Source organism: Electrona antarctica (assembly GCF_951216825.1).
Source record: "Electrona antarctica genome assembly, chromosome: 3".
NCBI classification, from domain to species: domain Eukaryota; kingdom Metazoa; phylum Chordata; class Actinopteri; order Myctophiformes; family Myctophidae; genus Electrona; species Electrona antarctica.
The window spans coordinates 13,244,512-13,256,320 of record NC_136808.1 but is presented as its reverse complement, the minus strand read 5'-3'; the positions used below and the strand labels follow the sequence as shown (position 1 = coordinate 13,256,320).

The following is an 11,809-nucleotide window of genomic DNA, read 5'->3' as shown; positions in this document are numbered from 1 at the left end:
TGCTCCTCTCAAACAAGCATGGAGAAAGTTTTCAATGTTTCCTCTTTGCAATCAGAGTCAAGGTATATATTGAGCTGTGTCGACTCAATGAAAGCCAAGGACAGGTTCAGCAGACGTTATTGAACTCTTGGGCTCCCGGAGAAGATGCGTCTCTCTGCTCCTCCATGAGAGACACCGCGAGCGCACAGAAATAAGTTCACACAGTGTAGAAAGTAATCCTCATCAGACCAGCAGCAGAATCCTTTTTGGGTATAAATGTGGATGAAATTCCTTGTGGAGAAAATAATTCCAAATAATATCGAAGCGCGCTAGAAGGAAAGGAGAGACGGCTATAGCTCTCGACAGCCTTGTTTATTTTTCCACTTGATTGATCTTACACAAAAAGTCTCCTTTCTTCCTCGCGTCTGTCTCTCTGGGTAAACGTGCGTGTGTGTGTCTCATGTGTCTCTCAACCTCTGCCGACGGTTTTATACGGCGGGGCTCGCACTGGCAAAGGGTAATAAGATGCAAATGAGCCCCCCTCCCCTTTCCCTCCCTCCACCACAAGTCCGCCCCGGGACCATCACAAAGAGAGAGAGAGAGAGCGAGAGAGAGAGAGGGGTGGGGGTACACACACTTTTCTAAACCGCCCCCCTCCCCTCTCTCTTTCTCTCAAAGGGCAGACCAAATGGCCAGTGAGCTGTTAAATGTGCAACAACCCCCTTGCCTGATGCCAGGCTCTTCCACAATATAAATGGACTGCAGGGGCCATTTACGTTCCGACAAAATTCTTTAAACTCCGGACAAAATCCCTAAACATTACGGCATCATATGACATCAGAGATAGAGAGATGTATAGCCTATACGTAACGCAGCATCGTGGTCAGAACGGTAGGCGACTAGGCGTGTAGTTGGCAGGCTGGCCCGGGTATAGTCACTCAGACAAACTCTCCGGGCCAGCCTGCCAGCCTTTCCAACTGGGTTATAGTAGCGACCATCTGCTCTGCAACATTCCGATGCTGTGGTTTTCTCATGATGATCACAACAACACCCCGAAACATATCCCACTTGGTTTGTCCAGCTATTCTAATTTCTTACCCCAACCGTTCTCAGATTTAGACTTTTAGCCTATTCATGCTTCGGAGCGTCCGCTAGAAAACAAAATAAACGACAAAACTGTTGAAATGTCACTGTGCGTAATGTGCGTAACGGGCGGCTACAATTCCACTTTATGGATTGCGCTTGTTTTTTTTGTTTTTTTCCCTGCCATATTGCATGTCGTTATCGCCACGTTCGTTTCATCTATCAGTTTTCACCGCTTGTGTATTTGATATGTTTTACCGCAGTTCGATGGCTGGGGCAGTAAAGAGACCTAGCTGTGTGTGGTGGTGTGTGTCACTCGCGTGGCTGTCATTAAGGCACATTGTGATGGTGGACGGTGGGTGACGGAGGAGGAGGGAGTAAAGTTTTTTTTTTTTTTGTGCTTTCAGCTGTATGGTAATTCAGTCGGCAGCACCTGCTCTCTCACAATAAATGCAACACCAGAGAGAGTGAGATAGAGAGAGATAGGGAGAGAGATAGAGAGAGATATAGGGAGACAGAGAGAGAGAGAGAGCCACATGCACACGACACGGTGCACAATCTGTAAAAAAAAAAAAAAAAAAAAAAAAAAGGCTTTATGTGGCGCTGCCGCGCTATAACGTCAAACTTCAACAGGCAACACTTGTATGATTTGACTGTTGCATGCCATCTATAGGACATTTTGATTTAGGCATATGGAAATGTGCTCGTGTAATAGGCACATCTCCCACAAGCATATAGGCCTATAGCTAATAACACGCGCGCGCGGGGAAGCCTATAATAGACGTGGAGAGCGAGGGGAGCAGGGTGGTCCAAGTCTTAATTAACATCACTAATTGAAGTTGAGTCGTCGCATTATTTGGCGCGCGCCCACGCATGCCGCAGCGTCACAACTTCTATAGGCCTAGGTTGCTATGCTGTCCACTCCAAGCAAGCATGTGCAGTAGTAGGCCTATACTCAGTATAGGAGTTATTTCTCAAACATTTGATTGATAATATCAATGTATTTGGCCTGAAATCCTGATTATTATTATTTTTGGGCCAAGCGCCATACACTTAATATTTGAGTTGTTAAATTGGTTCATAACATTTTCTTGTACGACTATACAATTAAGCTCACAACTTGTATAGCATGAGGGCTGTTTCTGACCTTATAAATGGCCTATTTTCAAATAGATAGGCCAGGGTTAAAGTGGTTAAACTGTGTTTTGATGCTCTAAATGTAGCAGGGACCCACGGCCCGGAATGCATAGATTCCCACTTTGACAACCACTGGTCCAAAGGGCTTTCATGCAGCCAAAAACTTTCTATAGACAATATTCTACACGTACCACCACACCACATTTATTGTATTGTCCTATAACCTGTTAGCCTCCCCCAGTTTTTCTGTTTCTCCAATAAATGGTTGACTTTCAAATCACTCTTAAACGGTTTTGGAACAAGACGAGCATGATGCTGATGATGCTTTACGATATAAGTGCACATGGGGCTTCTTGCAGCCTTTGGCCTGACTGTTGAGATATAGCCTATATTATGCTAATGTTTAGAGCTGTTCGATTATTTTTAACCAGTCGATTAGTTTCAGGCCCTCTCTCGAGCCATTTCTATATATGGCGCGGTGTAAAAGCATTCTCTTGAAGCCTTTCATTTACACTCATCTCAACTCGTATCCCCAGTTCTGTCAGCCTCTCTCCTATAGCCTACACACTCCCTGGATTAGGCCAATATAAAGTATAGAGGCTATACCATCAGTCATTCATCACCATGACGTGGCACACATTTCCGATTACGGCAGCAAAGCGTGACAGAACCCCCCCCCCCCCCCCAACCACACACACCCAACACAACCAACCCTTTCTGTTCCCCAGCACCAAGATCATGATAACTCCTTAAAAAAACGGAAAACCACACATAATTTATGCCGCGTGGTTCTTCTGTGTGATTGTGCCCTGCATGGAAGGAAAAAAAGTATTTGCTTTCACGCGTTTGTACGTGCGCGCGTGTTTTCTTTGTGTCAGTATGAGGGAAGATCAATTGTTTAACTGGAGGTAGATTGTTTAACTGAAGTGTTTTTCTATTGTCTTCATCCGTGTGCGTGTGTGCGCGCGCGTGTGTGTGTGTGTGTGTGTGTGTGTGCGTGCGCGAGCCGCGAGGCACTGTGTGTGTGTGTGTGTGTGTGTGTGTGTGTGTGTGTGTGTGTGTGTAGGCAGGCAGGCCTCTACGCGCGCGGCTCTCTCTGCTGTGACACATGAAGGAACAAAGGAAGAGGTCTCGCGCCCCGCCGTCCATTCATCTCTTTCTCTCGCGTCGTAATTCCCATTGATTCTCATTGAACGGTGAGTCGCGAGCCCCTCAGGGAGAGCCGTGTGATTTGTGAAGGGTCGCGAGGACAGGACACGCCTCTGGAGGAGGTGGGTGGGAGGGGTGCACCACCACCCCCTCCTCCTCCTCCGCAGGCCCCGGCCATCTGCTCACCAAATATCACAACACCGAACTCACAAATGGCAACTCTCCCTGCTCTATCCCTACAACTACAACCATTTCTAGACCCTCTCATGCCTCTGTACAAGCTACCTCTCTCTCTCTCTCTCTCTCTCTCTCTCTCTCTCCCCTGAGTCCCCTCTCCATACGTCGACTGCGGGTGAAGCTACTTGTTGCTCCCCCAGCATTCAAGCCAAATCGCAGTGGAAGCATGCGACGATGCAACGGTATGAGGTGGCCATATGGTCTCTCTGTGTGTGCAGTGTGTGTGTGTGTGTGTGTGTGATGGTGATGATGTTGAGGTTCCCACGAAGGCTAACCATCCATTTCTCTGTGCACTCACTGATTCACTGAACGCCGTGCTCTACTCTGCAGTTATTATAGCATTAAAGTCCACAGGGAGATGCAGGGGCTTTCTAGATTATTCAATTAGAGCCAAGACTAAATGGCTCGCTTTTGCATGGGTCATCTCATAGAAAGAATACAACTAAACTATATGGTCTGTTTTAGTCTGGATTCTGGAATTAACCCCCCAATATTTTGGAGGGGCGCTCCTATATACAAGTTTAATGTTTGTTTTAAGTTCAATGTTTGTTTTTAAAACTCCATTGACAATGGACAGAAATTAAGGTTTGTTTTTAGTTCAATGTTTGTTTTAAAAACGCCATTGACAATAAAGAGAATTTAATGTTTGTTTTGTCACTGTTTGTGATGCGTGCGTGCGTGCATGCGTGTGTGTGTGTGTGTGTGTGTGTGTGTGTGTGCGCGCACGTGCATGCACGCGTGCGTGTTATATGTTGTTATATGTTTTGGCCAATTTAACAAATAAAATATATAAATTTGATTTACAGTAAAAGTTCAGATAGTTCACTGAGCTGATTTGGGCCCAAAACATGAACGAGAAATATTTAGAATTTCCTGATATGTAGCCTATTTGGCTACCTGTAACACTCGTTTGAAGTGAGTTAGGGGAACCCAGATGTTGATGTTCTCGTGTCTGTGAAAAATACATTTATTACAAGATGTATTTATATTAACGAGATGACGTCGCTGATTATTTACCCTAAACAAACATTGAAATCCATAGACTTGGCTGGCACGAATTACATCATAATTTACCCTAAACAAACAAACAGACAAAAAATCCTGTATAGACTTGGCTGGGACGGGACATGTATAGCCTAATTAGGCTCTAAACAAACATTACAATTCCATAGACTTTGCTGGCCTATGATGTCATTTCGGAAAGCCATGCATTGGAGGGGCTAGCTAGCGCCTCCAATGCATGGCTTTCCGAAATGACTCAAAAAACGATCCTATTAAGTCTAAGGCTTATTAAACATAATTATGTTTACGTTTGCTTTGGAACTGACAGTGACAGGACGTCCAAACCCACCCAAGGTTTACCTGCCTACTATCATCATCATCAAATCTGAGCAAATTACCCACTGCCCCGAGTTCTCTTCTGTGTGCTCTCCTGGGGGTCCTCGGCCTATAGTTTAAGAACCAGTGGCCTCCGTGAGGAGGATTAGTTGGACCAGCTGCCCAGAGAGACCCTCGGCCATGGACTGTGACATCAAGCCTGACCCTGGGGTGGCTGGGATCAGGAGGACATGGGGATATTCGGGTAGCACAGGGCACGCATGAGCTTGTGTGTGTGTGTGTGTGTGTGTGTGTGTGTGTGTATTTTGTGCCTGCCTTGTCCACTCTTTCAGTTAGTAACCGCTGGGCCACTCCAATGTGGGGGTGGGGGGTTGGGTGTGTGCGGTGGTGGTGTTTGTTGTGGGTGGGGGGTTTGAAGGGTAGTCGCGTGCTTCAGGAACATCTGCCTCTGTTTCTCCTGAGTCAAGCTTTGGTCAGGAGAGAAAGGAGAGAAGGAGGGGGGAGGACAGGGGAGAAAGCAAAAAAGACAGGGGGGGGGGGGGGGGTGAAGAACAGAAAGAGGAGACCTGAAGGGGAGAGAAAGGAGAGGAAAAAAGGAAAGAGAAGGGGCGGGGGGCATAGAGCGGGGATGAGAGGAGGAGAAGTGCGTCTTGGACGTTTCGGAGGTACATGAAAGGATCTATCATGAATAGGCAACCAGTGAAAACGCTGCTGCATCACGGGAAGTATGGTCCTACAAGCCCCAGGCCTTTGTGTACACATCATGGACACAACGACTATTTTATACTCTGTTACACAACGGTATTGCAGCAGATAATCTATTTTCAGTTTTTGTGTACAAATAAAGCATAATGGGGCTGGTTACTGGTTAGAGTATGATTCAGCCTGTAACATGTTTTAGGCTGGACTGACCCAAGCCTTTACAACATTCAGAATCCAGTGAGAGTCCAAAGCGTATACCAAATTTGACTCAAATTCCTTTATATTAAAGTCTCATGGTACGGTTAATCTTTAGACTAAGTTGAATTATTAAATCTTTATTGCGAAAGAGCCACATGTAACCCGTTTAGTGAAGTCCATAAAAAACCCTGACTGGTCTTTTGTGTTTTTTTATTTTATTTGAATTGAATATATTTTCAACTTAATGGGTCAGCTATGGATTCATGCTATGGCCTGGCCATAGTACAAACTACCATACAAAATATGCTACTGGCCATAATGGCCAGTAGCATATTTTAAGAAACTTGGCTATACTGGGCTATATACTGCATATAGGTCCAGACTCCAGAACAAAACGTAAAGGCATTGAAAAACCATCAAGCAGGAAGATAAGCCCACCGGTCACAACGGTATAGAGTGGGGGTGTTTCTGATTTACGACACACAGGCCCTCTTCGTCCCTGAATGGATCACTGGGAGGGGTGGAGCTGTGTGGAGAGGCCATTGTAACATGTGGCTGGGGCAGGACAGATGCTGACAGCTGGACTGACAGCCAGCATATGTCCTGTTCTGTATGCTTGGTGTCCACATACAATAGGCTGGATGCTTTGTGTTGAAGGTAGGCGGTAGTAGGCCTAATAACTTACAACTCCAGGAAGAGCCCATTCTTGGATAATTAGCCTATTGCTGAATATACTTGTCTGGAGAGGATACAATGACATAGAACACTGAAGATTGTAATGTGCAGCCAGTCATAATGGTATTCCTGGTTTTTGTATCAGATGAGGGTATACTTTGATCATGTGTGAACTGTGAGGTCATCCAGATTCAATTCATCATCAAAAAGGAAGTTCTGCAAGTTTAGACCAATATATAATTTGTCTCAATATACTGTAGTGTAGTGTACAGCAGCGGTTCCCAAAGTGGGGTCCGGGTACGCGACGCATAGCCAGGGGGTACCCGAAATAATTCCCAAAACTTTTTAAACTTTTTTTAACATTAAAATTATGTTTATCTACGTGGTCATTTCTGCCAAGTTGCGCAATAAACTTATTTTTTGTGTTGTTCATTGTGTTTCTCCCATGTTTGCTTTGGGCCAATAGCTGACATGATTACTAAAACTACATCAGTCAACCTGTCGTGACCCCAAACAGTAACAGCAGGACGCATGCTGCAGAAACAACAAAAAGACTCAGGACACTTGAAAGGTTTCTGCGGCCGCTTCAGATGAGGGGGTACCTGGAAAAATGTCTACCCCAAAAGGGGTACCTGGTCCAAAAAAGTTTGGGAACCCCTGGTGTACAGTACTTTAATAGACATTAGCTCTGCGTTGGGTTCCAAACAGCCAACGTTCTTTTGTAATACAGGGTATTACAAAATAAGTTAATAACCATTAAGGCTATATTTGTAGACTCCACAGTTGGTATAATAAACCTAATTTATTGATGCCCAGGGGGAAATTCTCAAAGAAGAAGAACCAAATGGACCCTGGCATGACACATGATCATCTGTAACTATAACTCTGACATTGCACAAAATGGATCCAAATGACCCCCATACGGTCCGTGGCCTACAGGAGTTCTCAACCTGGGGGTCGCGACCCCTCGGGGGGGGTCGCCAAATTATTTTGGGAGGTCAAAATATCGCCCAAAATGTCTCATCGGCACATCCCTAATCTAGGGATGTATTTATTTATGATGTATTTTCTCTATTATTAAGGTTATTGTAGCGGTCAAATTGTATTGGGGTGGCGGTCAATGGTGTAAATTAAGTAACTAAGTGCAACTGCAATTTTGTACTTTCTTTAGTATTTTGATCCAGTTGCCAGTAGGCTACTTTTACTTCTACTCCACTCTACATCTCAGAGGCAAATATTGTACTTTTACTCCACTACATTTATTTTAAAATCTTACTTTGTAGATTTGGATTATTATTACGAAACATACATTATTACTAGACATTAACCACTTCAGCACTATATATACATTTGAAAATAGCCGATACAAATAATACATGCGACGCATTGAGAGCTTAAAATGTGTAAAATGTGAGTACTTTTTCCACCACTGCAGAAATGAAGCAGACAGACCAGACAGATGTGCTCGCTGCTTGCTTTCTCCATGCGCCGAGCACGTGCTCTTTGTTTTGCAACGTGATGACGCAACGTGAGGAAGTAATTTGCATACGACAACAGCCGCTGCGCTGCTTGCATACTGGGGGCTTCCTCAGTTCCTCTCCGCGATCTATCAGTAAGTCAATATCCGTCATAGTATTATTGTTTGGAGAGTAAAACAATGGCGTTTGCTTCTGATTGAGCGAGTCAGGCACGCTTTAGCTTTAGCTCAGATTAATTGAATAAGAAGGACAGCTGGCCCTGGACAGCCTTATTTGTACTGTGTCTTATCGTGACTTGAATTAGCCAACCTTAGAATATAATATTCCTTTGGTTACTTACTTGCCCTGGTCCAGTGCTCGCTGACGCACTGGACCATGGCTAGTTACTTACTACTTAGCAATAGCCTACGTATTAGTTACAATTACAGCAACCTATGTTCGTTGAGTCATTTCATTGCTTCATAACTCATATTATGATATATCACTACATATTCTATTGATTCTTGAACGATTATACAAATAGAACTGTTTGAGGCATTGGAGATGATGAAGTAATTTCCGTACCTTAATGAAATGCTCTCTCGCTCTCTCTCTCTCTCTCTCCCTCTCTCTCTAGAAATGGGTGTGAAAGGTCTACAGTACTTCATGGAAAAGTGTTGTCCGAAGGTCTGTGTTCCTGTGGACCTGAAAGAGATGGCAAGGCAACATGTAGCCAGTGACCAGCATGGCGCCTCAACTACAGCCAGTACTTCCAGTTGAGTTGATTTTGGTCTAATATCTCTATCTATCTATCTATCTATCTATCTATCTATCTATCTATCTATCTATCTATCTATCTATCTATCTATCTATCTATCTATCTATCTATCTATCAATAAGAAAGTCTAGCATGTCAAAATGAAGAGGTGACACTTTTACCGTGTGTGTGTGTGTGTGTGTGTGTGTGTGTGTGTGTGTGTGTGTGTGTGTGTGTGTGTGTGTGTGTGTGTGTGTGTGTGTGTGTGTGTGTGCGCGCGCGAGCGCGCGTTTGTGTGTACTTGTGTGCATAGCACGCACTCTTGTGTGTGTGTGTGCACACACCTCACCCATATCGGATTCATCCCAGTCGTGTTTCTTTGTGTCATGACTAGCAGGATTAGACCCAGATTGTTTGCCTTCAAGCATGATAATACAGGAGATGAGACGTGATATGCCCTCATCTGCTAAGCCTGCAACCTTGCTTTCTGCTCCATTTACCTTCTGTTCCTACTAGGTCCTACGTTGGTGGTGGATGGTATGGGCTGCATCAGTTACTGGTACACCTGTAGGGACTGGGTGTGTGGGGGGCAGTGGAAGGAGTACATGGCCCACCTGGAGAGATGGATTGAGGCCTTCACCTCCGCAGGCATCAAATTGGTTTTCTTCTTTGACGGGGTGGTGGAGGAGGAGAAGAGACAGGAGTGGGTAGGACATGTTCATCTTCAAGTTAAATTCATCTTCTTTTCTTTGAGGTTCCACATCTTTCAAGTGCTAGGAATCACACAGGACGTCTCTGCTGTTGAGTGCTATCTAAGAGAACAACATACGTTAGACATACATACATACCAACAGTTACAGTCCTACAGTCATTAGTCAGACAAACCCTGTGCTGTGGGTTAAACATCACCCGTGCTGTGGGTTAAACATCACCCGTGCTGTGGGTTAAACATCACCCGTGCTGTGGGTTAAACATCACCCGTGTTGCGGGTTAAACATCACCCGTGCTGCGGGTTAACAATGACCCGTGGCTCCCGACGTGTGTGGCAGGCTAAAACGAATCCGTGCTGGGGGTTAAAAATCACCTGTGGCTTCCTGTGAGGTTAGCGTTAGGTTAGAGTTTGGGGAGGGTGTCTGACTGTTGGTATTGTGGTCATTCATCTATGGTGCTTTCTTTCTCTGTATCCCTGCTCTCTTCTGTCCTTTTCTCAGGCGAAGAGGAGGCGGAACGCATATAGGGAAATCTCTAAATTGTTTCATCATATCAAGGTCCACGGAGAGCAGCCTGTTAAAGGACATTCCTGTATACCGTCTGGCCTGGCCACTTTCACACGTTTTGCTCTCAGGTTAATAACTGTGTGTGAAAGAGATATAATCAATATATGATGATGCACACTCTTGTGGGGTATTTTATTTTTTCCTAATTCTTTTGTCACAGCACATTTGCACATACATGAAATTTGTCCTTAGCATTGCTATTTACAGATCCTAACTATTAGGAGGAGCAGTGGATGCTATTATTTTAAAGAGTCTTTCTCGGGGACACTTCGACACATACTGTCTAAGACTTGGGCTGGAGGCAAACCTTCTCTTGCCCTGTTGATATTATTAATATTTAACACTTACACACTTACATTTGTTGATATTTTCAGGGTATACTGCTCAGGTGTTGTTTGTGTTACTGTAGTAGATGTTGTTCATGATTGCAGGTCATTGGGTCAGGAGGTGTTCTGCTCAGTACAAAATGCAGACTATGAGATTGCCAGCTATGCACGGCGCCATGGGAGCATGGGCATTCTGGGACAAGACACAGACTTCATCATTTATGACAGGTTTGTAACGATAATGATCTTATTATTGTTGTGTTTCCTTTTACTACCGTAAGTGCTACTAGTTCCTATATCACTATGGCAATTAACCAAAAATATATTGAAACCGATATTTAGAACCGAATTAATGTAGGTTATTTTTATATATATTTTTTTTATTTCTTATATTTAAACGAATCGGCACAAAATAATTGTAAACGTTTAGTACAATGGTGGCAAACAAAAATAGTGAAATAGCCGATCTACAAGCTCCGAATGCGATGAGATGCGTGTGCTTGTCGATTTACTATTTTCACTACGTTTTAAATATTCGTTAATCAGAATCCAGACCTTGATTGAATGCAAAAAGATGAATGCTTTTTTTTTTAATATCTTTTAAAGTGCTCCCTACCTGTCGGCGGCCAAACTGCGGATAAGTGACCTCACCACCATCCTCTATGACAGAGACATCCTCTGCCAAGCTATTGGACTGACCGTTGCCCAGCTTCCACTGTTGGCCTGTCTCATAGGCAACGATGTGGTGCCAGAGGCGCAGATGCAACACATCAGGAACGACGCATTGGCAACATACAGGTCTCTGTTGTTATTTGTTTTAATTATTTAATTATTTATTACATTTAAATGAGGAATTCAATTCCCTTCGTATTGTAACTCACTATGCTCCTTTAAAACAACCAGTCAGTGTGTCGCCCAACTCATTACTAAGGCATGAAGAACACAAACACTTTAAGCGACACATTTTTCTTGAGTGCTATACTTTATACATAATTCATATAACTGCTCTCAACATCTTTTTAGACAGGTCTCTCGCTCAGAGCATCTGTTATTGATTTTCTAAACCTGGATTACATACTGTGATGGGACATTGTGCATTTGTTTGTTTAAATGTATGTAATGATGTGTTTGTAATTTTTGTTAATTTGCTTTGTATTTATGGACATTTCCTGATTTGTTTCTTTGAAGATTTTGTTTAGTGTTTGTGCTGCCATGTGGTTGTGGGGGGAAAAATATATGTGAATAATTGCTTTGAAAATAGTTACTATGTTGTAAAGAAAAATCAATAAACAAATAAAATAAACTGGATTACATCAGGAATAAAAAAAATCCAGAAAAATGTTTTTACATAAAATTAACCACACTACTAGTACTAGGCCGAACGTTTGCCCCCTCCAGTTATACAATCCAGTACTCTTGCAGTCAAATCAAAATATATACTTATACGTACTGTATGGCTGTGTCACTTGCGGAATATAGCTGATCTGTAAGCAC

At 43.6% G+C, this 11,809-nt stretch overlaps 1 protein-coding gene across 1 annotated transcript in view; it reads left to right on the top strand.

Annotated features, from left to right (window-relative positions):
• The first annotated feature begins 8,044 nt into the window (after positions 1 to 8,044).
• Positions 8,045 to 11,809, top strand: part of fam120b (family with sequence similarity 120 member B) — a 31,312-nt gene continuing 27,547 nt past the window's right edge. The window contains exons 1-6 of the mRNA XM_079497593.1: positions 8,045 to 8,110; positions 8,593 to 8,730; positions 9,229 to 9,419; positions 9,924 to 10,057; positions 10,421 to 10,543; positions 10,922 to 11,113. Of these exons, the coding sequence (XP_079353719.1) occupies positions 8,595 to 8,730; positions 9,229 to 9,419; positions 9,924 to 10,057; positions 10,421 to 10,543; positions 10,922 to 11,113 (776 nt within the window). The 5' untranslated portion in view covers positions 8,045 to 8,110; positions 8,593 to 8,594. The remainder of the gene's footprint in view (positions 8,111 to 8,592; positions 8,731 to 9,228; positions 9,420 to 9,923; positions 10,058 to 10,420; positions 10,544 to 10,921; positions 11,114 to 11,809) is intronic.